Source organism: Nelusetta ayraudi, unplaced genomic scaffold (genome assembly GCF_046127955.1).
Source record: "Nelusetta ayraudi isolate G7.1 ecotype Tasmania unplaced genomic scaffold, CSIRO-AGI_Nayr_v1 ptg000120l, whole genome shotgun sequence".
NCBI classification, from domain to species: domain Eukaryota; kingdom Metazoa; phylum Chordata; class Actinopteri; order Tetraodontiformes; family Monacanthidae; genus Nelusetta; species Nelusetta ayraudi.
Genome location: NW_027466170.1, coordinates 886,274 through 911,429, shown reverse-complemented (window position 1 = coordinate 911,429; position 25,156 = coordinate 886,274). Strand labels below are relative to the sequence as shown.

The 25,156-nt window shown below is 45.3% G+C and overlaps 4 protein-coding genes across 6 annotated transcripts; 3 read left to right on the top strand and 1 right to left on the bottom strand.

Moving 5' to 3' along the window:
* Positions 1-3,707: 3,707 nt before the first annotated feature.
* Positions 3,708-13,654, bottom strand: LOC142903834 (solute carrier family 13 member 2-like). Of its 2 annotated transcripts, none has more exons than XM_076049680.1 (13): positions 13,516-13,654; positions 8,664-8,792; positions 8,393-8,529; positions 8,033-8,289; positions 7,911-7,958; positions 7,597-7,762; positions 7,362-7,484; positions 7,034-7,243; positions 6,632-6,726; positions 5,602-5,717; positions 5,357-5,518; positions 4,680-4,817; positions 3,708-4,316 (listed from the first exon to the last, which is right to left on the bottom strand). In XM_076049680.1, the coding sequence occupies exons 2-13, from the start codon at positions 8,760-8,762 to the stop codon at positions 4,188-4,190; spliced, it is 1,680 nt and encodes a 559-aa protein (XP_075905795.1). In that variant the 5' UTR covers positions 8,763-8,792; positions 13,516-13,654; the 3' UTR covers positions 3,708-4,187. The 2 variants fall into 2 exon arrangements, with proteins under 2 accessions (XP_075905795.1, XP_075905794.1); XM_076049679.1 differs by lacking the exon at positions 13,516-13,654 and adding an exon at positions 10,171-10,538.
* On the top strand, positions 13,527-16,997 carry LOC142903838 (proton-coupled folate transporter-like). Its single transcript, XM_076049684.1, has 6 exons — positions 13,527-13,838; positions 14,916-15,307; positions 15,385-15,866; positions 15,990-16,073; positions 16,490-16,646; positions 16,721-16,997. The coding sequence occupies exons 1-6, from the start codon at positions 13,527-13,529 to the stop codon at positions 16,755-16,757; spliced, it is 1,464 nt and encodes a 487-aa protein (XP_075905799.1). The 3' UTR covers positions 16,758-16,997.
* Positions 16,998-18,144: 1,147 nt separating this feature from the next.
* On the top strand, positions 18,145-21,129 carry LOC142903836 (proton-coupled folate transporter-like). 2 transcript variants are annotated; one of them, XM_076049682.1, is made up of 6 exons: positions 18,152-18,513; positions 18,901-19,292; positions 19,370-19,848; positions 20,287-20,370; positions 20,617-20,773; positions 20,874-21,129. In XM_076049682.1, the coding sequence occupies exons 1-6, from the start codon at positions 18,214-18,216 to the stop codon at positions 20,926-20,928; spliced, it is 1,467 nt and encodes a 488-aa protein (XP_075905797.1). In that variant the 5' UTR covers positions 18,152-18,213; the 3' UTR covers positions 20,929-21,129. The 2 variants fall into 2 exon arrangements, with proteins under 2 accessions (XP_075905798.1, XP_075905797.1); XM_076049683.1 differs by lacking the exon at positions 20,874-21,129 and having other exon boundaries at positions 18,145-18,513; positions 20,333-20,370; positions 20,617-20,772.
* A 451-nt stretch (positions 21,130-21,580) lies between these two features.
* Positions 21,581-24,787, top strand: LOC142903835 (proton-coupled folate transporter-like). The gene is made up of 6 exons (XM_076049681.1): positions 21,581-21,962; positions 22,518-22,909; positions 23,186-23,664; positions 23,990-24,073; positions 24,248-24,404; positions 24,693-24,787. The coding sequence occupies exons 1-6, from the start codon at positions 21,648-21,650 to the stop codon at positions 24,736-24,738; spliced, it is 1,473 nt and encodes a 490-aa protein (XP_075905796.1). The 5' UTR covers positions 21,581-21,647; the 3' UTR covers positions 24,739-24,787.
* The last annotated feature ends 369 nt before the right edge of the window (positions 24,788-25,156 follow it).

Genomic DNA, 25,156 nt, shown 5'->3' with positions numbered 1-25,156 from the left:
GCGTGTGTGTGCGTGTGTGTTTTTGGCAGCTTGGAAATAAGATCGTCATTCCGCTGCGTGCACACTGTAGTTGCGTGTGCATGTGTTTGGCGCTCGCCCAGGCTAGCCCTGTGAAGTACGGGAACGGAAAAACCTGCTGCAACAGGTTTTTTTTTTTTTTTTTTTTTTTTTTAAAAAGGAAGAAAAATACAGGATGGCTGCTCGAGGAGTCGGAAGGGGGGGTGGGGTCGGGGGGGGTCATCAGTCCTTCTCCACCTGACTGAACGGTGACTTGTGTCTAAATTGGACATGAGATACTTCTAGTGTCAGCCACCGGTGCGCCAGCTTCTCATGCATGATGCACAATCTGCACGCCGTCAAAAGGTTAAATAAACACTGCATGCATGCGGGCCTTTTGCTACATTTACCATGCAGACCGAGAATACGCACGCACACACGCGCAGTCTATCTTCGCCAGGCTAAAAGAAGCAGTTGATCTGGAAAGTTCAGTTTCTGTCGCAACCAATGCTGTAGGTGCAAAGCAGTCATCAGCAATGGACATACCAAAAGTCTGCTAGTGACAGACGTCTCCTGGGCCCAGTCTGGTGACGCTCCTGCTGGTCTTCCCTGGTCTTGTGTTCAGAAAAGAGGAGTCATTAGGCCCCAAATGACTGCGGCACAGGTCTCAAATAGTAAAATAAAAAAAATAAAAACATTGGGGGGAAGGAGATAAGGGAGCACAGACAGGCAGAGAGGAGGACTGTCTGTACAGGTATGTTCCTATCCTATCCTCTCAATGAACCAGGAACAGTGAGAGCTCTGGCTTGTAGCAATATCTTGGACAAGCCCTGTCCTCAGCAGCTGGGTACGTCAGACTGACAGAGACAGGGGATTTATTACAGTCTGAATAAACTCTTGAGCTACAGTGTAAACCCTCTGCATCCCTGAAGGCTCTTTCTGTCAACAAACGGTTTGCAGAGGAGAGGTGCAACGTGAAGCGCTGCTCTTTTTGCCCCTTTACACCTACTGTGAACACGCCAAGCACTATAGCAGTGAATCAAACTATGTTTCCAATCCAAATACAGCAACGTTTACAACTGCTTGCAGTTCATTACACATCGTTACGAACAGTGTGATATGTAACGATCACATCCCACTGTGCACACCAGAGACGTGCGCTCTTCTGGGGGTAAAGCTAAAGGCTGGCAAGATCAAAGATTTTGACACGTTGCACAAACGGTCAGGAAAGCAAGAAAAGGTGGTGAATACTCACTTGTTTTAATAACAATAGAGTGGAATTATTCTGCCTCTGTATTCCCGATGAAGTTCCAGGGTTTTCTTAGGCATCACAGCTTTGCTACAAGCGCATCGGCAACAGCACAAAGTTAATATGTGCACTTTTTTGTGTACATTTGCCACTCAGACTCTCAGGAGTCAAAAAATGAAGAACAAATAAGAAGGCGTGACTGACCGCCACACGACAGCTAACTGGCAAATCGACAAAGGAGGGACGTGCCCATGTTGTCGTTTTCATTTCTGTTATATTCAAATCAGCATCCAATCATCAGAGTGGAATTCAGGCGTGCTTCGTCAACATCGATGACTCACGTGTCAATTATGGTGGAACTGTTCCTGCTGTTTCTTCTCGGTCTGGCCACCTGCCGTCACTGCAGGTGCTGTGACTCCAAGGGCTGATGGCAACTGGCTTTGAGAGACATTTAAATCGTCATCAAGCAAAATATGCACGGGTTTTTAGCGTGCAAAATGAATGGCATTCTTCTCGGCTTCGCCCCGGGTGTATGTCAGAAAGCGTGCCAGCGCTTGTGGTCGCTCACCAAAATGACCTCAACTTGGGTGAGCTGCTGCAGCACAACGTGCAAAGTGACAATATACAGACAGTAGTTGCATCAACTCTGCTTGTGTTGTTTGTTTGTTTGTTTGTTTGTTTGTTAATAAGCTAATGCTAATTCAACGCGTCCATTTGGCGTTTGAGCCTGGTGAAGTTTTGCATCTTTGTCTATATTAGTCAGCCTGCTGCGAGTTCACCATTGGCAACCACTGAAACCAGCCAAGTGCATTTCGCATAATTTTAAGCAAACAGATCACTGAGAGACGCCACACAGTGTAATTTTATGGCTCTGAAAAGCTGCTCTCTTTTTACTGTGTCTCCAAGTTTGGAGAACACTGTTCTGCCTCCTGACATTAATAGACGAGAATGAAATACAACAGAGGATCTCCAGCCAGAATCAAGACTGCCTTTAATGCTGTGTATGTCAGCCTTCTGGCTACACCACCATAAAACTTTGATGAGACACACCTATTCTCTGGTAGTTAAAGGTATGTGAACTGTCACGACAGTAGCTGCAGCTAAACTCGCATAAAAATAACATAAAAAATACATGGCAAAGTGTATCGTGTTTGAGGAGTGCACACCTGGGACAGTCATGTGACGCCGCAGTCAGTCATTTAATGCATATTGAAAACATTCCGTTGAAATGAAATCTCCTGTGTTTTCCACATGCAAATCTAGCAGTTCACATTGTAAATCAGGGATGTCAGGTAAAGTTAGTAAAAAAAAAAAAAAGATTTATGAATGTCTCCAGATTAGATTTATGATTAGATTTTTGAATGTCGAAAACTCTTGATGCTTCACATCAACAGTCAATTTGGCAGCGTGATTGAACACCAGCCTCCACTTTTGGCTCAGGATGAGGCAACATAAATTTTGTCTTTAGGGGACATTGTGCAATAAAATGAGCAGCTGTTATCCAAAAATCAGGCGCCAGGACATCACAATAAGAATAGTCACAATGAAACAATGTAATTAAAAAAAAGAAAAGAAAAGAAAAGTAAATGTTGCTCAAGTTTCCCAAGGTCAGGGTGGATTAGAGCCTTGTTGAGGTTCACCTCACATGTGAACTACGTATCCTCTGGCGGTTGACATTGTGCTAACTTCAAACATCTATCTAGCACAATTCTTAGGTACTAAGATTGTTTTGATTTGGCACAGACCTGACTAACGGTATGTTTGGGAAAGAGCCAACGAAAACTGGTATAAAGACTTTATCTTACCTTGACGGCAGTCATCCATTGTGCCTCAAACCGGCTCCCTTCATTGTCGGGAACAGTTTCACAAACGTTTCCACCCCATGTAATGCAGACCACTAGTGAATGGTCACTGGATTAAAGTGACGTTTTTGTCATGTTGTGTCTGCTTTGAGCCCGTTTCCAGTCAATATCTAGACATGGATCTCGGCCAAGGAGTTCAATCAGACGTTTTTAATTTGATCTCTCAAATCGATTTTCCCCAAACTTCAATTATTGTGTCATTTTCCCACTTTGACCCTTTGAGTGGATTTGTATTTTGCCTTCATGGCCCTCTTAAAATCAATCGAGGACCCAGTGGTCCTAATCCAGCGGAAGGCAACAAGATTTGAGACTGTCATTGTATTTAAACGTCTCCCTCTGAAAAGCAAGGACAACCCTGAAGCATCTCCGTTCTGAGCTGTGCGTCCTCAACGACGTACATAGCAGGTTTCCGTCGTCTGAGTATGCTTATTTTGTAGTCGGGATCCCTGGCAGTATGCTTTGAACAAATGTGTGTGTCTTTGTGTGTGTGTGTGTGTGTAGATTCTTTGGCCAAAACCTGTGTTTTAACCATCAAACATTGACATTTAGCAGTCCATTTGCTTCTCCAATAGGAAGAAAATACTAACGCTACAATAATCAGTGGTTAAATATTTATTTAAAATAGTTTATTACATAACAATAGTGTAACACTGGTAAATACAGGTTTATTGAGAAGTAAAAAGATCTGGTGACATGCTGGAATCCACACTTGGAATCATGCACTAATACCTCTTAATAAATATGAGGATACGGATGCATATGAATGCAAAGGCTACACACAAACGTCTTGGTTTGGAGATCTGAGAAGAGAGATCAGAATGTAGGAAGTTGATGCTTATGGGTAAAATCAAGTTGGTCCCTCTGGCATCTTCCAGCTGTGTTAAAAGTTGAAATCAAATGAGTCCCGTTCTCCTAAAACTGACTTTTCAATCACAAAGTCATGCAAGCAAGGGGCACTCAGCACTCTGAAAGAATTCAGGGCATCTCTGGAGGGAAAAACTACATTACCCAGCATTCTGTTCTTCCAGTGGTAAAAATCCAGAAAAATGAACATCATTTGTCTGCCTCAGTTCATGCTTTTAAGGGGCTACAGTGGCGTTGGCCCAACTCGGGAAGGTGTCGAGCTGAAACATGGCGATGCCCCATGTGTTAATGCCAATGTTGATGGTCAAAACTCCAACAATGTTTAGAATGAATCCAGCTTTGGCCTGGAAACAAAGGAGAAAAATATTTCAACAAAAATATCTAGGGGTCGGTCGCGTTCATCATCATCATCATCATCATCATCATCATCATCATCATCCTTTCAAAACTGGATACAGGGCTGATCTTCTCATATTACTGCCCAATTTGCTGCAGCCCTGTATACCATACATTGCTGTTGCTCCTCGGCCCTTCTCACTAATATCATTATTGGGGATAATGCCTCTGTGCAAATTGATAGTGACGATCAGATACGAGGATTAATATAAGCCGCTTATCCAAGAAGGAGCCTTTCTATGTCAAGAGCTTGTTGTGCAGGTCAAACACACTCATTTCTAGCGGGGGCTTTCCTCTCCGAGGGGTCTTACCATGTCAATGACTTTGAGGTTGCCGTAAGAGAAAGCGATGGCATTGGGCGGGGTGGCCACCGGCAGCATGAAGGCCAGCGAGGCAGCGATGGTGCAGGGGAACATGACGTACAGTGGGTGTATCCCGATGGCTGTGGCCTGCAAGAAAGCAACAAAAAAGTATCACGTTATAAAAAACGTGATAGTTTTAGATTACAATGTAAAAATCATCAGGTGAAAATGTGATTAAGTTAAGAGTAAGTTCCACGTTACAACGTGATACTGAGCCCACTGTTGTTGTTTTTTTTATTGTTAAGAGTAATGCTAGACCAGGTGAGATATGAGTTGTTTCATGAGATGAATTAATAATTCAAATTAATTGATTAATTTCACCCTGGTTCAACTGGTTTTCAAAAGAGTTTGACTCAACACTATGGCAAAGAGTGGCTATTCTCAGATAATAAAAAAAAATTAAGAAAATGTAAAAAAATGAAGAAAATTCTTTTGATTGGTCTTGACAGGAATTTTCACCTTCCCTGTCAAAGGTTTTCTATTGGCAAAACCATCGTAACTCAAAACACAACCTGTTATCACGTAATGTGAGCCATGATGCTAATTAAGTCTCGCTGTCTCACTGATACGCTGTGATTTTTATTGGCTTGACTACTGAAGGATTTTTTTTCTTCGTTCCCTCTCACCATGGAGGCCAGTATGGGCAGGAAGAGCGTAGTGGTGGCCGTGTTGCTGGAGCACTCGGTGAACATGGCCACCAGCAGGCACAGCAGGATGGCGATGGCAGCCGGAGGGATGCTCTGCAGCGGCACCAGACTCTGTCCCAGCCAGGTGGAAAGTCCCGATTTCTTTGAAGTAATCAGCGCTGTGAGTGTCTCAACATTTACCGAAAGTTTATAATTGAGTCAGAGGAGGGGGGGGGGGGTCTCACCTCACTTCCGTGGGCCAACGCAAAGCCTCCCCCCAGAAGCAGCAGGATGTTCCATGGCATTTTCTCATGGACGATCTCCCAGTTGAGCAAAGGTACGGGGGCTTCAGCAGAGGCTCCTGGTAGAGGCAGAACAGTAACAACTAAAATTAATATTTGTTTGTTTTTTGTAATCCATTCGCAGCTCCTTGTTAGGAGGGTTACAGATACAGTCATATATTTCCTTTGAAGAAAAGCCTCTGATTTTATTGTCCACAGATAAGATGCTGCTGTGTGTGCACCTCCACAAAGATAAAGAAAACGCCGTAAAAGTATGGAATCCGTCGCGGTCACTATGAAAATGTGCTGCTGTAACCGGAGTCACGCTTAAAAGTCTATTTTTCCACCTGTCCAGAATGAGAAACGGACTTCAAAGCCCATTCACCCCCCCCCCCCCCCCCCCAGCCTTTCAAGCCAAGAGCGCTAAATCACGTTGTCACTATTCTGTGTACTAAACACTCTTGTTGGAGGAGTGACACAGACCTAAAACCTGCTCAACTGAAGTTACTCTTGTTTTTTTTCTTATTTTAAATATTTTACAGAAGTAACGTGTGGAAGGAGCAGAGACTTGACCTCGGTGCTATCACACTACAGACCAGGAAGGAGACCGGATAACATTTATTTGAAACCACTGAATCAGCGAGTTGAGCTGCCAAGGGCCGTAAACTGTATCTTTGTCAAAGATAGAACGATTAGAAAACTGCAGCTCTGTCTTCATGTGACGGACCTGCCGCAACATGACACAAACCGAGAACCCGAGCGCAGCCGGTGATTGAGCACTTCCATTTTTACGACAGCTGGAAAAAGAAAAAGCGAAATGAGGCTCAGGTTACCGCCAGCGCGCCTTGACACACGCAACGTGCTGATTTCTGCTTTTGTTTTATTTCGATTTTTTATTGCACGGTGTCTTGCTGCTGAATCACAAAAATCCTGCATGCGAAGTGCAGAGTGTGCTGAACGGGGAAAGCGATCAGAGGGAGAGACGCAGACGTACCGTCTCTGCACCTCCCGCAGCACCTGGGCAGGTTGGACGGGATGCAGAAGAAGAGTGACGACATTAAAATGGCCACGGTGCCGTCGGTCACGTACCTGATGAGAGAACATGCAGAATCCAGATTTTCACTAAATGACCATCATTTTATTGATATCCCATCAGTATTGTGTCTCTACGTAAATGCTACAAATTGTTTTGCATCGGTTCGACACCACATTTAATCTGCTAAAATGTACTTGCCAAATGCATAACAATGTTTTTTAGTATTATCTAACTGTTCATCAGCAATTTTCCTCATAACTTTCGTCCTCTTCTTTATTCCTGCTTATTTAATACATTAAAAGGGAATAGACATAAAAAGCAAAAAAAAAAAAAAAGAAACAAACAAATTTTTGGTCTCACGATTTATCTTTGTTGAAGAGCACTGAGGCCCAGCCTGGTATGAAGCCAGGTTCCCTGGTGAACCACAGAAGAACCAGCAGGATGAAGACAAACAGCACGCTGCCCTCAGCGAAGCTCATCTTGCCCAACTTCTTGTACTCGTCCTTGATGACCTGGTACGCCTCGCTGTCGCCTTCCTTCTTTTGGCCGCATCCAAAGGACTTTTTCAGGCTTGAATAATTTAAAAAAAAAAAATATATATATATATATATATATATATATATATATATATATATAATTTTACGTGATATTTCTGAAGTATAAGAGAAGAGAATAGCTCTGAACTCACTTAAAGCCTAGAAACATGAACTGCAGCCAGAGCCAGGACAGGGCCAGCATTAGGACCATGTTGGGGAAGGCGAAGCCAAACCAGCTGGCAAAGTTGATCACACCACCATTTTCTGGAAAGAGTCTGTTTACAGTGGGAGGAGGAATTAGGCTAAACAAACACAAACGGGCATGAGACAGAACGTGGATGTTCTAATGTGTGTGGTGCGTGTGTGTGTTTCCCTGCACAACCGTACTCGTCCATCTGGCCCTTGAGGATGACGTTGGGCGTGGTCCCGGTCAGAGTGGCCGTCCCTCCGATGCTCGCGGCGTAACAAACACTCAGGCTCATGCCTTTCGTCAGCTTCTCGTACTTCTCCTCCCTCTGCAGTCGCCGCTGCTCGGCCTCCGGATCCAAAGCTCCTACAAGGGGGACAGAGTTCTCATGTCGAGCTTTCCAGGTTAAGTCGCTTTGCAAAATGTGTTCTGACCATGGTATGTGTCTCTCACCCATCAACACACTCATCAGAGATGATAAAAAAGAATTCCTAATTTCCAAACAAACACTCACTTGACACATCATCGAGGTCTTTGACTTCCTTTGTGTCCTCTTTTGAATCTGAAGATGTGAGATACATGAGAACATTAAAATCTATATAACCAGAAAAAAAGAACAGTTTTAATTCAAATTACCCATTGCGATGCTCCTGGCATCTGATTGGCCCTCCTTGCCATTGGCCCCCTTGCCACTGTCGCCCATCTCGAAGGCCTGGTTGTCCTGGCCGTCCTTGGCTGCTCTGAGGCCGAGGATCCTCTCCTCTGTGTTGGCCTCCGTCTCGCACAGCTGCTTGAGCACGGCGTTGGCGATGGGCAGCATCATGGCGGTGGAGGCCGTGTTGCTGATCCACATGGACAGGAAGGCCGTGGTTCCCATGAACCCGATCATGAGCCTGAGTGGGATGGGGAAAACGTCGCAGTTTGTCCTCAACTATGGTGATAGTGCAACAACAACGCTGTGGCGAACACGGGTGGGTGGGTGGGTGGGTGGCGTACAGCGATGGCTTCACACCAACGATGAGCAGAACCTGGAGAGCAATCCTCCTGTGCAAGTTCCAGTGTTCAACGGCGATGGCCACCAGCAGGCCGCCAATAAATAGCATGTTGGAGTCTTTCAGGTACTGAGTGCAAACCTTAGAAGAAATGGAACAGGATTTAGATTTTAAAGAAAAGAGAAAATGAGATGCTTTCAAACAGCCAAGTCAGTTAAAAATAAACAAACAAATAAAGAAAGAAATAAAGAAATAAAAGAAAACTGTGAGAGCACCTCTGTGGATTCCAGGATGCCCATCATGGGGAAGAGAATGACGGGCAGCAGGGCAGTGACAGCAAGTGGGATGCATTCCGTGCACCAGTAGAGCGCCATGAGAATGATGGCGTAGCCGCATTTTGCCTCCTGCAATGGTGAAAAGATTAATGAATTTAATTCACAAAAAACATTATATAATGATTGAGGCATAGGAGGAAACTTGATTATACAACTGTGTTTGCCCACAGTCATTGGGCAAAACTGTCATTCACAACTCTTAAGTTGTCATTAAGCCAATCCCCACATGTCATAGTTGTTATAGCTGACATGTGGGTACAGCAGATAAGCGCTTCCTTGGAAAACCAGGTAATGACCGAAGCGTTCACTCAGAAAGTCATTACATAATACGACAATTAAACAAAGTGGCTCTTGGTGATTCTCCTGTATCCTTTTGTTTTTCCTGCAATTTACAATTTAAACCACTGTATCAGGCTTCACTGTCATTGGGATCAAACAGGGCTGCCAGCCAAGCTACTACAATTAGCAGGAAGAAGGAAAACACACACTGACTCTGCTCCAGGTGTCAGTGCACCACTGCTCATTACTCGGCACGTCAATACCTTGTAAGTGCTGCGTAAAGAGCCTGCGCTCGTCTCCAGTGACACATGGAAAGAAAGCCTGATCAACCACTGCCAATCCTGAAGTCACACAAAACCTAAGGAGAGGCCTGCCATGTCCAAGAGACTTCAAACAAAGTCATCACTGAACAGCAGTGCCAGCGTGGCTTCACAAAGCAGAAACGCTGGACTGTCACTGTGCCAACACTTCAAATGGAAAGAATTTCATCCTGTCTGATGGAACAACAAAAAAAAACACGTGTGGAGTGCTGTCAGGACAACAGCAGATGTAAGGAATCTGCATGAGCATATGTATGCATGTAATGTCCTCCAAAGCATTATTTTTTATTTTTGTCTCCCATACGATTTGAAGTAACTTTACTAAAATTTCAATGTTTGGTTTGCCCCATAAAACAATCAAAAATAATAAATTATACAATGATTACATTATTACTGGGCTTTCACTGAAACCCCTCAGAGAAGTAAATACAGTAGTATCCTACTCTGTAAGCGATAACACGAGCAGCCCCCCCCCCCCCCAGAGGCCAGACGAGTGCAGAGTGTGTGTGTGTGTGTGTGTGTGAGATTTAAACACCCATGTTGATTATTTATGGTCACATGATGGCCAAACACGATGGTTCCTGTGTTTTAATTCAGAATCGATTTGGTACCGGTCAAAATTCTAATAGTAAAAATTGAATATTACATGCTCTTGTGAAAACGAGTTAAGGGAGAAGTTTGCTTTCCACTTTTAATCAAACATGTTCCATCATGCCTTGTGTCTAATTTTTTGTGGGAAAATGTTCTAATTTAATTGCAGGGTTACGGACCGAGAGGCTGATCGATACATGCATAGGCCAGACTGGCCAGTACATCTGTGTGAAAAAAAAAATAATAATAATTCTCACCGACGTCGGGCTGATGAGCGGCAGCGGCAGGAGTATCAGAGGTGTCAGGACTATTATAATGTAATTCCTATACTTCCACAGACTTCTGAGAAAACCAGCCATGTTCCACGATGCGTGATGGACGTCAAAGATATTAAACAGTTGGCAGCGATGTATAAGTTCCCCGTGATACTGCACAATCAGAGAAAACCTAATGGACTAGACTGACAGTATATTTACAGGGTTATATACATTGTGCGGCTTCAAAAATAGTTGAACAATTAACCTGAGAGAGGGGCCTGAATGGATAAGGTGTGTAGGAGACAGATAAGGCAAAGAGCCAATGCAACAGTCCACCGAGATGGAATCTCTTTGTTCTCCACTGGCTGCTTTGACAAAAATATGAATATCAAAGGGGTGTTTTGTTATTAACGTTATATACTACAGGGTTGTTTTTTTTGTTTGTTTTTTTTAAATTAATGGGCACTTCCTGTTTTGATGTTTAAACCCTAACAAATTTAGTGCATATTGCAATAAAACAAAACAAAAACAAATGCATGGCATGTCTTGAGCCATGTTGCTCTTTATTACATAAGATTCCCTGGTAGTGAGTGCAACGTGAAGAGTGAGGCTTTTCTTAGACTGGCAAGCAAAGTTGTTAATGGGCCAAAGAACTGTCTTGCGTCATCTGAAAAACAATACAGTTCCTTGGAAAAGCCTCAGAGCGACACTGAAATGCAGGTGAACCAGCTTGTCCTTCTGTTTCCCTGACATAATTGCTTTGTTTATTGCTCAAGACAAACATATGTTGGCTTTTAACTGCCGACGGAGTCCTTGACAGCTCCTGCACGCAGATCTGATTAACTTATGATAACCTCGGAGGTTAAATGGAGAGGTAAATAAGGGCCACTGGACAATGTTACGAAACACCTTGAAAGGTTATATCCACAAAAGGTTACAAAAACTCAAACTTGTTGTAAACTAAAAGAGTCTCACGCAGGAGAGGAAAGGTCGAGGTCAAAGAGCTTCTTCGGGTGTCTAATTTAGGTGTGCATTTGACCATTTTAAAACATGGGACCTCAAAAAGATCATGTGCAAGCAGAAATGCATTCTTGGCAGATTTATCGCTGTTGCTTATTGCTATTGTGTGTTCTTAGCACAAAGGTAGATAAAGGGGGAAAACGGGATGGACTTACAGCTGCCAAATTGACATAAAACAGACAATTATTAGTCGTCGTCGTCGTAGTAGTAGTCCTAGTATTTTAAATAAGGTGAATTTTCCATAAGTGGGGCTTTAATTGTGTTTTCTCACTATTGCAATTTTGGAGGACTCTGTAAAACTTTTGAAATTTTGAGAACTTCCCCGCATTTTTGTATTTAAAGGTCACCTATTATACTAATTTTCGGGCTTTTGTATTTGATGTCTGGCCCCTCCAGAGCAGCAACGCACGATTTTCCGCGCTGAAAGCTTTTTAGATTTGCGTATCTCGCGGCTCGTTTCCTCGTATTTACTGCATCCCGCGAAAACGGTCCGTTTCACTTCACTCCACCCCCAGCCTTGCCAGTGTGCGCCCCCGCCCGGCCCACTCCACTGTGATTGGTCACACTTCTTCGTCGCTGCTGAGCCTCACTTCCTCAGTCTGCCGGGTGCGGGAGTGAGGAGTAAACGGCAAACTTTACGAAGCAGGCACAATTTAAACACTTTCACCGTCGTGAAGGCTCCACCCTTTAGCTGCTGTTTAGCGGCTAACCCAGCTTCGTACGGACCCAGCGCGGGCTGAGTTACGGCCGCAAGGCGGACCGAAGGTCCCTGGATGTTTTTTGTGCCTTCCGTGTCCCCGGAAATATATTTTACCATGTGTACTGACCGTATTTTTGTTTTGTATTTTTGCAAGACATTTTAATAGGGCATTAAAAAAAAAAAAGACCCGGCCGCACGGGTAAAGGGAAGATGCATATATTTTTTTGTCTTTGTGCGCCACGCATTGGATGTCTGGCTGCCCGCCTGCCCGTTCAGATGATCGGCGATCACGCCCCCCCCCCCCCCGCCACGAACTGACATCTGCACCCTCAGGGCTAAGCCCCTGATCTCCTAGAATCCTAGATCCGCCCCTGGGCTGAACAAACCTCCAACATTTTCTCTGTTCGTTCCATTCCGACGGTTGTGGTCCTTGGTGCTTCTGTATTTTTTTTATTTTTTTTTTATTTCCCTGACACCGAAAAAAAAAAAACATTTTCTTGGAGCAGCGCACTGCAACATCACTTCCGGGGCAGAGCGGGGGAGGGCAGAACCAGTCCGAGAGTGTGTCTAGGTTTGGCGATGAAAGGAGCTCCGGAACGCAATTACGTCATTGCCTTCCCAGTGTTGAAAAAATCTCCGCGAACAGAGGGTTTAGAACCATGCCCAACAATTTGCAGGGCTCACGTCCAAACGCATGAACCTCATTGTGGAGGTGGTGGCTGACAGGAGGATGATAGCTAAACTATCTTCTCTGATGGACAACACGTCCCACCCCCTGCAGGGGACCCTAACAACACTGGAAAGCTCGTTCAGTGACAGACTTCTTCACCCGCGGTGCCTCACGGAGAGATACCGCAGGTCCTTTCTTCCGGCAGTGGTCAGACTCTATAATCAACACCAATAACCTCCCCAAACCGGACTAAGTGCAATAACCCTCCATCTATTTATAACGTGCAATAATTACTCAGCTGCGCATATTTTTCACTGTTTTTCTCTGTACAGGCTCTTGTTTATTTACTTTTTTACTTTATACTGTTTTGCACTATTTTAGGTTATTTAGGTTATTTTTATATGCTCTGTTCACTTTATTCTTGTTTGCCCTATCTTCTGGCTGTTGTAACACCTAAATTTCCCCGTCGTGGGACGAATAAAGGTTTATCTTATCTTATCTTATCTTATCATTATTTGACGATTTTCGATCGTTTGACGAGAGGGTTCAACATTGTAACAGTTTTTAAAGCTCAGAAAAGTGGAAAAGCATCATAGGTGCCCTTTAATAAACAAGTTTACATTATTGAATCTCGACAGAAATTAGACCCGGAAGTAGCAATGACCTCCGCGTCCACTAGGTGTCACCAAAATACTTAGTTCTGACCATGGTTCTGACTTGGAACCAGTTTCGCTTCCGCCGTTTGTTTTGCGGCTCAGCGTTGCTGTGGCGCTCCGGGGAGGTCACGCTAACTTTAACACACACCAACCTTAGGCACAATGCTTCTTCAACACGCCGCGAAGGTAACGTGAAACTACAGCGCACAAATCAAGGCAACCTGCGGCTGCTCTGGCACTCCAAACACAACAGGAGCGGCAAACAAACAAAAAAAAAAAAGAAGGTCGGTGCGTTTTACCGTCGTTCGACATGAACGAGCCGGACACGACGAGGATCCTCAGCCGGGACTCGCTCGCCGGGACGGAGGATGATTCGCCGGCGGCTGACGACCGCGACCGGCCAGAGGAGAAGCCCGCCACCACCCGCACCGGGCGGCGACAGCCCTGGTGTCCGGTGACGGTGGAGCCGGTGATGTTCCTCTCCATGTTCTCGCTGATCCTCCAGGGGCCGCTGTCCACACAGTATCTGTTCGACAGGATGAGCCAGGAGGTCGGCTTCAACCGCTCCCGGACGTCCGAGTGCGGCGGCAACGGCTCGCTGCCCCCCGATCCTCTGCAGAAGGTTGCATGGCTTTTCTTTTTTCTTCTTTTTTTTTCTTTTTTTTTTATACATTAAAAATAATAAACAATCTTAAAAAAAAAAAAAAAAAAAAAAAAAAGGTCAGTAACACAGTTACTAGAGGTAACTTTGTCCCAGAGTCAACAACTGACTTGGGAGTCTGAAGACCCCTGGCCAGGGTTTGGTGTTTTGACTTGGTAATCACTCAATTTTCTTTCTGAATCTCTCTCACACACATAGAAATATATACACACATATATATATATATATATATATATATATATATATATATATATATATATATATATATATATATATATATATATATATATATATATATATATATAGAAAAATCATATATATATATATATATATATATATATGATTTTTCTTTTCTACACACACACATGTATGTATGTTTGTATTTCAAGAGCTACGCCGCCACTAGAGAGGGGAAGTGCAGTGACAACTGCAAGCTAAGCAACAGGAAGATGATGAGCATGCACATTCATGAGTTTACAAGGTCACTTGACTAGGACAAAGAGCCATGACATGGCATGTGGAGTGCATGAGGACATTTTTTTTTTTTTTTTTTTCTTTTTTCTAACATTAGTGCAGAAACTTGTATAGATCTAAACCAGGGGTGGGCAAACCTGGTGGGCCACAATGGGTTCTAAAATTTGACTGAGGGGCCGGATTGGAGTGTTTTTGGTGGTGAGCCACCTCGTAGAAAACGCACTTTATTGTTGATTTAAAATGAACAAAAGCGTTAGAATAAAGTATTTGTCTTTGAAGCTCCAGGGTATTTAGCTCTTTACTGAAATTACTTTTAAAACACTGAAGAAATTAATGAAATGATGAAATACACCTATTTTCTTACTCACTTGCTATTAATATAATTCCTTCAATTTTGACAGGCTGAATTAAAAAAGCTTAACAGGAAACATATGGCCCCCAGGCCGTAGTTAGTCTCTGTCTTTAGACCTACTGAATGCAGTAATAGCTTAGTTTATAGATCTCAATTCAGCCATAAAAGCTGAACGTATCCACCTGTTTTTTCTTCCTCCTGCTGTTTTCCAGGAGGTCGAAGCACTTGCTGCACATTGGAATCTATACATCAACCTGACGGGCTTCGCCGTGGGGATGCTGATGGTGCCTCTCCTCGGTTCCTGGAGTGATTTTGCCGGTCGCAGGGTCATCCTGATCATCCCCAGTGTCGGCATGGCCCTCCAAGCTGCAGTTTACCTGCTGGTGATGTACCTGGAGCTGCCCGTGGTCTACTTCTTGATAGGCAGGATTTTCAGTGGGCTCTCGGGGGACTTCAGTGCCGTCCTGGCCGGCTGCTTTTCATACGTTGCCGACATCAGCGACACAAGGACTCTCACCTTCAGGGTTGCGATACTTGAAGCCTGCCTGGGCGTCTCGGGGATGCTCGCCAGCATCATAGGCGGCCAGTGGAAGCAAGCACAAGGGTAAGAAAACTACACTGAGAAAACTTTTTCAAGCGGTCTAAAAGCGTCTGATTTTTCCCAAATTATTCCTGCTCCAGGTACATCAAGCCCTATTGGTTGGTCCTGGCCACTAACTTGGCCTCTGCTCTCTACGTCTACCTGTTTTTGAGAGAGACTGTCCCGTCAGACCCGACGGCCAAGTTCCCCGCTTTCCGCCACTACAAGACCGTGTGGCGGCTTCTGTCAACAGGGGGCACCACAGCGGGGGAGGAGGGCAGACACTTCCACAGAATCAAGCTGTGGCTCTACCTGCTGTGCTTCTTTGTGGTGCTGACGGTGCACAGCGGCTCAGTGAGCCTGTTCGTGCTGTACGAGCTGAGCTCGCCGCTGTGCTGGGGGTCCACCCTGATCGGTTTTGGATCGGCCGCTCTGCACGTGGGCTACCTCAGCAGCCTGCTGGGGCTGAAGCTCATGCAGCGCTGCCTGGCCGACTCCTGGGTGGCTCTGATAGGCCTTCTGTCCAACATCGCCGGGCTGGTGGTCGTCTCTATCTCCCACAACACCCAGCTCATGTTCACAGGTGATCAGAAATAGAAATCAACACCAGATGCAAAGTAAAATGGGCATTTTCAGCACATTTTCTACTTATTTGCAAGAGGGAGATTTTTATACGCCATCTCTCTGCTTATGTGTCTGTCGCCAGGATATGGTCTGAACTTCCTCTTCATGACCACATCACCCGTGATCAGGTCGAAGCTGTCAAAGTTAGTCGACGCATCACAACAAGGCAAGCCACTCCATGATTTCTTGATGCAATGCAGTGCAGTGTAACTATTTGCTCCAAATGCGGAATAATTTATAAAGGTTAAAAAGGGTTAAAACACATCTGAATAAAATTTACAGCTGAAATACTTAGAAATAAACTAACGAATAAATCACGGATGTGGAGTAAATGAAAAGCAGGACCGAAGAAATGTGTTTTGAGTAGTGATTTCAATGATGGCAGGTCAGTACAGTTTATTCTGCAAATACAACTATTGGTCGTTCATATTAAACACAAGGAGTTTTTGCTTTGCAACCACCATAAACCTCCTACGCTTGATGCTAAGCAAATATCGCACAACCTCGAGCAATACTTACCTCCTCTGGAAATGACATCTCCAAAAAAAAAACTCATTTTTTTCTCTCACATTATTCCAATAGGTGCCTTGTTTGCTGCGGTTGCTTGCGTGGAGAGTTTGTGTTTTCTGGTGGGCACCTCCCTCTACAATGCCCTCTACCCAGCAACGCTGCACTTCATGAAGGGCTTCCCCTTTCTGTTCGGTGCCTTATTGCAACTGATCCCCGCCGGGATAATTGGGTGAGTTTGGTTCCATCTCATCACCGTCAGTGCATACTGACAGATAAGAAAGAGGTTTGTGTTGGTCTTTGCAGGGTCCTGGAGTGTTTAGACCCGAGGACGGACCACTGAGACAACACAATGTCCCGAATGGAGGCCAGTTTGTGGCGGTGGCGGTCGGGTGAACAGTTGTTACAGGGGCGTCAGTCCGATAATGAAGGATCTGAGACTCTGCGAGGGACTTAATGAGGTTAACACAGCAGCGGGGTCACCTGACCTGACTGTGGGAAGCCAGCCTCACCAAAGCAAACGTGAGCAAAGGATGAAGAGCCAAAATCAGTAACTGACATTTAAAAAAAATCTGGTACAAGATTTTTATTGTAATAATTGTTTTTATGAAAACCTATCATATACATGCATTTCCCATCTATATTTTTCAGTCAGTGGCTCTAACATATTACTCAGCAAGCGTCAGTGAGCTGTAGTTTTTAATAGAGTCATCAATCCATGGGGAAATTAAATGAATTCAAGAGGTTTGGTGCCAAGCGAAGGATGGTTCTTGTATCTGGATCAGGATACTGTGTTTACCCTGCGTTCTTCCTTCCAGAGATCACAGAGCATTTTAGTTCCACAAATCTGTGTCGCCCTGGATACAGATTCAGGGAACATTAGATAGTCAACGGTCATGACACTTTATAGCGACAGAATCTGTCTTTAGGTTATTAAGTTCTGAATGATAGTTTTGAAAGTTTGTTTTTTTTTTTTTACAGTGGTATTGAAGCCTTGACCGAAAACCTACTTTTTTAATAAAACCATCAAACGTAAGCTGCTGAATTAGTCTGAACACACACAAAGGGACTCTAGAACTGAACATTGTTGCTGTTTGATCGGCGTGCTGATTGTTCTTGGTTGGTGAATAAAGTTAATTGTGTCTGGGTATCTGTGTGATTTAAATGTCTTTTTGTCTTAATATTTGTATCATTAATGACCTGACCAATTAAATACCCTGATTATTATTATTATTATTATTATTATTATTATTATTATTATTTTAAATAAATGAATTGGAGAAAAACCTGTTTTCTGCTTTTCTAAAGGACTACACCAATGTAAACAGAGGACTAAGTCGTTGTTGAGGGAATGTTAATGACTTGTGTCTACTGTCATTGTATTCAATTACAGACAGGCCCAACAAAAAGAAACAAACAGAAAGAAAAGAAAAGAAAAAAAGTTTGGAACGGCTGACGGATCTGAAGATGTAGATGTAACTGTAAACAGCCAGAGGGTTGGAACCGAAACGCAGAAGTGTGCGCGCGCGCTCCCGCGGCCAAGGGACACAAATTCTATCGGGGATAACTGCCTTGGCACGCTGAATGTCTTGGTGAGGTTGTTGCCAGACGACCGTCTCAGTATATTTACACATCTAGTGCAAAGTAAGCCAGTTTAACTGGTTAAACGGGCTTGTTGGATGGATACACAGACAACTCCCGACTCACAACTGAGTAGCAGCTGATCATTACCGCAAAGCAAAGTTACAGGTGTGTGTTTTGTTTGTTTGTTTGTTGTTTTACCGTAAGACTGGTTCGACATGAGCGAGTCGGACACGGTGGGGATCGTCCGCCGGGATGAGCTCTCGCCTGAGGCATCCAACGCCGCCTGGGCTCGCTCTCACCAGCCGGAGGCTGCGTCCTGGCCGTGGAGTCTGTGCCGCTTGCCGCTGGTGTCCGTGGAGCCGGTGGTGGTCCTCACCATGTTCTCCGTGGCGCTGCACGACCCTCTGTCCACACAGTATCTGTGGGCGCGCATCAGCGAGGACCTCAGCTACAACCACACCAAGGAGTCTGGATGCGGCAGCGGCGGTTCCTCGCACCAAGACCCCCTGCAGAAGGTTACAACTCGTCGTTGTTTTGTTTTTTTGTTTTTTGACTCATTGACAAAGATGCAGATCACATTTACAGGCCTTCTTCGGCAGTTGCACTTGCACACGTCTGCTGAAATTATAGGTGCATTGCTTGAGGAAACCGTATAATAATAACTTGTTTGTTTTTAGTTGGGTCTGTAAAAGTTATTTTCATGTTGAACATTCAAAAATAACTTTCCAATAGTCAATATATTACAAATGAGCATGAACAAATCCCATTGCAAACCATTTTGATTGACCATTGCATAAATACAATGCATAATAAAAAACAATTATGGGTATTGAAAGCACCATATGCCACATCGTGTGTGTCCATAGTGTATGTCTGTTTTCTTTGCTGCCTGGCTGTTGCAGGAGGTGGAGGCGCTGACTGCCAAGTGGAACCTCTATATCAATATCGGAGGCTTCTTTGTAGGTCTCTTTGTCGTCCCCCTGCTTGGCTCCTGGAGTGACCTGGCCGGTCGCAGGCCCGTCCTCATCCTGTCCAACCTGGGATTGGCCATCCAGTCGCTGGTTTACCTGCTGGTCATGTACCTGAAGCTGCCTGTGGCGTACTTCCTGGTGGGCCGGGTCCTCTGCGGACTTTCGGGCGACTTCAACGTGTCACTGGCTGTCTGCTTCTCATACATGGCCGACATCAGTGACAGCAGGACTCGCACCTTCAGGGTCGCCGTCCTGGAGGCGTGCATGGGCATTTCGGGCATGCTCGCGGGCGTCATCGGAGGGAGGTGGATGCAGGCACAAGGGTGAGAAACATGTGTTCAGATATCAGATTCAGGCTTTTTATGTGAATGGCTGATTCCATCTTCTTCTCCTGCTCCAGGTACATCCAGCCCTACTGGTTAGTACTGGCCACTAACGTCTCTTCTGCGCTCTACGTCTACCTGTTCTTGAGAGAGACCGTCTGGCCGGACCCCAGCGCCAAGCTCCTCACTTCCCGCCACTACAAGGCCGTGTGGCGGCTTCTGTCAACAGGGGGCGACGCGAGGGAGGAGCGAGGACGCGGTCACAGAGCCCAGCTGTGGCTCTACCTGCTGTGCTTCTTCATCGAGGTGGCCGTGCACAAAGGCTGCGCCATTCTGTACGTGCTGTACGAGCTGAGCTCACCGCTGTGCTGGGGCCCGACCCTGATCGGTGTTGGATCGGCGGCTATCCACACGGCGTACCTCAGCAGCCTGCTGGGGCTGAAGCTCATGCAGCGCTGCCTGGCAGACTCCTGGGTGGCTCTCATAGGCCTGTTATCCAACATCGCGGGGCTGCTGGTCTTCTCGGTGGCCAACACCACTCAGCTGATGTTCACAGGTGATGCATGGTGGGGAAAAAGCACTGGTACAGGATAGGTATAGAACCCCCTCCCCACCTTTCAAGGGGCTTTCTGCTGACCAGCTGTTGCATGAAAGCAGCAAACTAAATTTTGATCTCAGCAGTTTAATCAGAGCTAGAGATCAATACACGCAATCGAAATCTTTCCTTCCAACTGGAGTTTTTTTTTTTTTCCCCATGGCTGCAGCACATCACACCACAAAGCAATCATACCTTCAAAGTGTTCTTCACTTGATCTTTTGTCAACAGGCAGTAAGGACTCTGACAGGCCCACTTTGCTTTGCCTTGCAGGGCTACATTAAAGATGTGACATTAAATGACATTAATGTGGGTTAGAGAAATGCACACACGCGCAAACAGAAAAGATATTGCCGTCATGACAAAAGTTGATATGTGGTTTCACTGTAACATGTTCAGGTTACGCGCTGTGTCTCTTTTTCATGACGACGACGCCTGTGCTCAGAGCCAAGCTGTCAAAGTTGGCCGACTCGTCGCAACAAGGTGAGTGCACACATAAATCACAAAAATGTTTAAATAAATGAATGAGACGTTCAAAGAAAGAAAATGATTTTATCTCAGCATAACACAAACGCTAGGGGAAAGTTCGACTGACAGTGAAGGGAAACCAGTGTGATCAGATTTAGTTGTCGTGCCTCATCGTTGCAATGAACTGTTTTGTCTGTCAGACTGTTCACACTGTTCCCCTTACCACCACCACCACACACACACACACACACACACACACAGGTGCCCTGTTTGCCACTGTTGGCTGTGTGAAGGCCTTGTGTTTTCTGGCGGGCAGTAGCTTCTACAACACTCTCTACCCAGCCACAGTGCACTTCATGAAGGGATTCTCCTTCCTCTTTTCTGCCTTCATCCTACTGGTTCCCAGTGGCATTGTTGGGTGAGTTTGAACACTACTAATTTACCATGAGGTTTTTTTGTTTTGTTTGTTTTTTCTTAAGTGTGTGAGCAACAATGTAAAATCATGTTTGCTTTCATAGATACCTGCATTATGTTGAGCAGAGGCGAGACAATAGAGGCTCCCCAGCCCCTTGAGCGGATCACAGGCCATGTCAACCAGGTGTGGCCGCTACTCAGCAGATGATTGGCTGCAAATCAGCATCCAGATTGTTGAACCTTCTGCCACCTGCTGTCACAGACACAATCAAGACCAACGAATGGACTGAAAAACCTCTGCGCCAATGCAGTAACTGTGTTTCACTGTGCGAGTAACTACACACACACACACACACACACACACACACACACACACACACACAAATGCTCCAAGGCTTCATTGGTGAATTTCTGAATTACATTTGCACTATGTGCACATTGCAGACTAATGCGACAATAAAAACAAAATGTGATTTAAAAAAAAAAAAAAAAAAGTATGGCTGAGCGTTTTTATTTTGGTAAATTATTTTGAATCTTCTCTATTGAGACTTTTTAAGAAGTTATTGTGAGATGGTAAACGGTGTCATCATAACCAATTCAAAATAAATAAATAAATAAATAAATAACAGTTTTAAACCTTTCCCTTATTTGTAAACATACTGACATAATCGTGTGCACGCGCGCGCGTGATCAAACGGGTTTTTTTTTTTTGTTTTTTTTATTGCCGATTCACTTTGAAATAATGCACTTCGCCAGATTCGCCAGAAGATGGTGCTGCGCTCTTTTGTTGTGTCATCATTATTCCTTTAACTTAACGTGGCCCGTGAAATCAAACAAGGTGATATCAGAGTGACTGTGAACTGTGTTCATTACGCGAAATGACCGAGGAGGACACGGAGGAGATCGTCGGCCGCGATGAGCTCACCACCACAGCCGATTATGGAACCAACCAATGCCGCAACACGGAGGAGACGGTGCCGACCGCCTCCACCTGCTGCCCGCGACCCATCAAACTCACCTGGCGGCCGGTCACCGTGGAGCCCGTCATGTTCCTCGTCATGTTCTCCCTGGCGCTGAACGTCCCGCTGTCCACTCAGTACGTGTGGGACCGCATCGGCGAGGACCTCGGCTTCAACGGCTCCAGGAGCTCCGGGTGCAGCAACGAGTCCCTGAGCCTTGACCCGGTGGCCAAGGTGGGATGATGGGTGGACCGTGGACCAGAACAGCTTCTGATGTTAAGGCATCTGTTAACTGTTTCAAATTGCTCGGAACTTTGGATTTTATGGGAAGGGTCCGGCATTTTGATTTTTGATTTTTAGTTGTGTCAAGTTTACAGACTTTTAATGTTAAACTCTTGCGTTTCTCTCTCGCGTTATGCTTTAATGACATGTTTATATATAAGGGTGGGGGAAAAAGTGTTCTTTATCAAACTGTTATTTTTTAAAGAAAAATTAAAAAACAAAAAAGCTCCTCTGGCAATGTTAAGACATTAAACATAATTGCGGCCCCTGAAGCAAAACTCATCTCGTGTGACTAGAGGAAGTTAGCCAACAGGGCGGTCAGATCATTATGCACACAGTTAATGTCTGGGAACACCAGCTACAGGCTAAATGATCACTTTGCACACATTAAAACTAAGACTATTTCAATCCCCAACTGTCTATTTAATAAGGAACTCGGAGCACTCAAAGTTACTGAGTTTGAATATGAACATTTTTGTTTTCGTTTTTTTTTTTGCTTTTTTGAAGGAGGTGGAAATCTTGTCAGTCAATTGGAACCTGTACATCACCGTTGGCCAATATTCTGTGGCCATGGTCCTGGTGCCTCTGCTGGGCTCCTGGAGCGACCTCGCGGGTCGCAGACCCGTCCTGATCATCTCCAACCTGGGCATGGCCATCCAAGCCGTGGTCAACCTGCTGGTGCTCTACCTGAAGCTGCCCGTCTTCTACCTCCTCCTGGCCAGGATACTGAGCGGACTGACGGGGGACTTTGTTGCGGCCATGGCCATCTGCTACTCTTACGTAGCAGACGTTAGCGACCAGAGGTCGCGCACCTTCAGGGTCGCCATCTTGGAAGCGTGCCGGGCCGTTTCGGCCATGCTGGCCAGCGTGCTCGGAGGGAAGTGGGCGCAGGCAGATGGGTAAGAAAACAGGTTTGCCATATGAAGTGGAAATATGAGAGGCAGACTGAGCCATAACTCACTCTTCCACACAAGGTCTACAGTTGTAGTAAGTACCGATGATGAAGAAGAAACAGGTGTGTCCAGACTTTTGACTGGTAGTGTGTATGTGAGAGGTTTTGACTGTGTATGTAATGTAAGAGAGTTTGACCTTGTATATTCGAGTGACTTTGAGTTATGACCCATACGGCACGCATTGAAAGACATAACTCTTCTTCTATGTCTGTCTGCCATCAGGTACATTAAGCCTTTCTGGATGGTCCTGGTCATGAACCTAGCCACCGTTTTCTACGTGTACCTGTTTGTGCCAGAGACAATGGTGCCCATCCCGGGCGCCAAGTTGTTCTCCTTGCGCCACTACAGGGCCGTGTGGCAGCTTTTATCGTCAGGAGGTGGCGCCGCAGCAGCAGCAGGAAGAAGAACAAGAACAAGGCTGTGGCTGTACCTGCTCAGCTACCTCATCGTGCTGGTGGTGCACACGGGGAGCTTTTCCTTGTATGTGCTGTACGAGCTGAGCGCGCCGCTTTGCTGGAGCTCCTCTCTGATTGGCTACGGACTGGCGCTCTTGAACTTGACGAGCCTCATCGGCCTGCTGGCGCTGAAGGTCACGCAGCGCTGCCTGGAGGAATCCTGGGTGGCTCTGATGGGCCTGGTGTCCAACGTGGCGGGGCTGCTGGTCTTCTCGATGGCCAACACCACAGGGCTCATGTTCACAGGTGAGCAACAAGACTGGACCAGATGTCCAGGGTATCACTATGTATCTGAAGAAAACACCATATTTAGCCCTCTGTTTTCAGCCACTTACAAAAGAAATATTTTCCTGCTAAAGAGATTATTAAAATTTTTCTGTTAGCAATTTCTTTGTACAACCAGACATCAAACACTCTGATTGACTGATTGACTGTGGCCAGAATGAATCTTTAAGATCAGAATTACAAATGTCAAAATGCATTAAACAACTGCTGTGTCATTTGGTCCTGATATGTGCTAGTAATGGCCACTTGGTAGTGACACGATGTTGTGTTGTGTGTGTCTCACCAGGTTACGCTCTGTGTTTCCTCTACATGACCACCTCACCTGTGCTCACCTCCAAGATGTCCAAGCTGCTTGGACCGCTAGAACAAGGTCAGTCACCAAATTCAGCCTTTGACACAACAAACTGTGCGTTGGAATTCAGCCAGTCACCCGCAGCAGCAACTTGAGGAGATGAACTCTTTTGGTGACACACTGCAGCAGTGCTGGTCAGTTTTGCTGCAGGTCTGAGGTCTGCGGCCTGAAGCAGGTGTGCTGTTTCTGCAGGTGCCCTGTTTGCCACCATTGCCTGCGTGTCGAGCCTGTCCCACCTTGTGGGGTACAGCCTCTTTAACTGGCTGTTTGCAGCCACGCTGCACTTGATGAAGGGCTTCAGCTTCTTGTTTGCTGTTGCACTCCTGCTGATCCCCAGTGGAATAATAGGGTGAGTTTGCTTCCATTCAATGGCAATTTCTTCACTACCTGCTGGCTTTGGCAAAGGAAACGGCATTACTCATCATACACAGGTAATGTTGCCCCTGGCACTCGTAGGAAGCCTCACACTAGCTAACCTAGAAGCACTTTCTAAGATTTACTTATGTACTCCCAATCGTCATATTGATGCATGAAATAAGCCCAGAGGATTTCAAGAAAAAAAAAAAAAAAAAGGAAATGCAATGTGGCATAAGATCCTTTTTCTTTTCACTCTTTGTCTTCTGTGTTTGCTTCGTAGGGTCCTCAAGTGTATAGACCAGAGGAGAGAGAGAGGAGCGGGCTGAATGCAGTCCCCTCTTCTGGCGAGACCAAAATACTAAAGCCTGCGTCTGTACAACCCACGACATCAGATAGTCCCCGAGCGTTGCCCCCTCCACCGACTGCACACAGGGGTCAGGACCCACAGCCCCCCAGTGTGGCAACACGAGCCTCCGAATCAGTTCTAACACGCACAAAGGGAAACGCAGAGGTTAAGTGAAGTTTAAAAAAACAACGCTGTAGGGAATCGATCTGCACGCAAGATTGTTATGACATTTTTGGTGCATCATGTTTTGCAGGTTTTACAGCAACCTGTTGCGACCTGACCACAGGCACTTGTGTTGTATTTCATATCTCAAATGTTCCTGTATATGTACTTATGTGCTTATGCTGCTTGCATCTGATTCATTTGACAAGGATGCAAAAAAAAATGAAACGAAACAT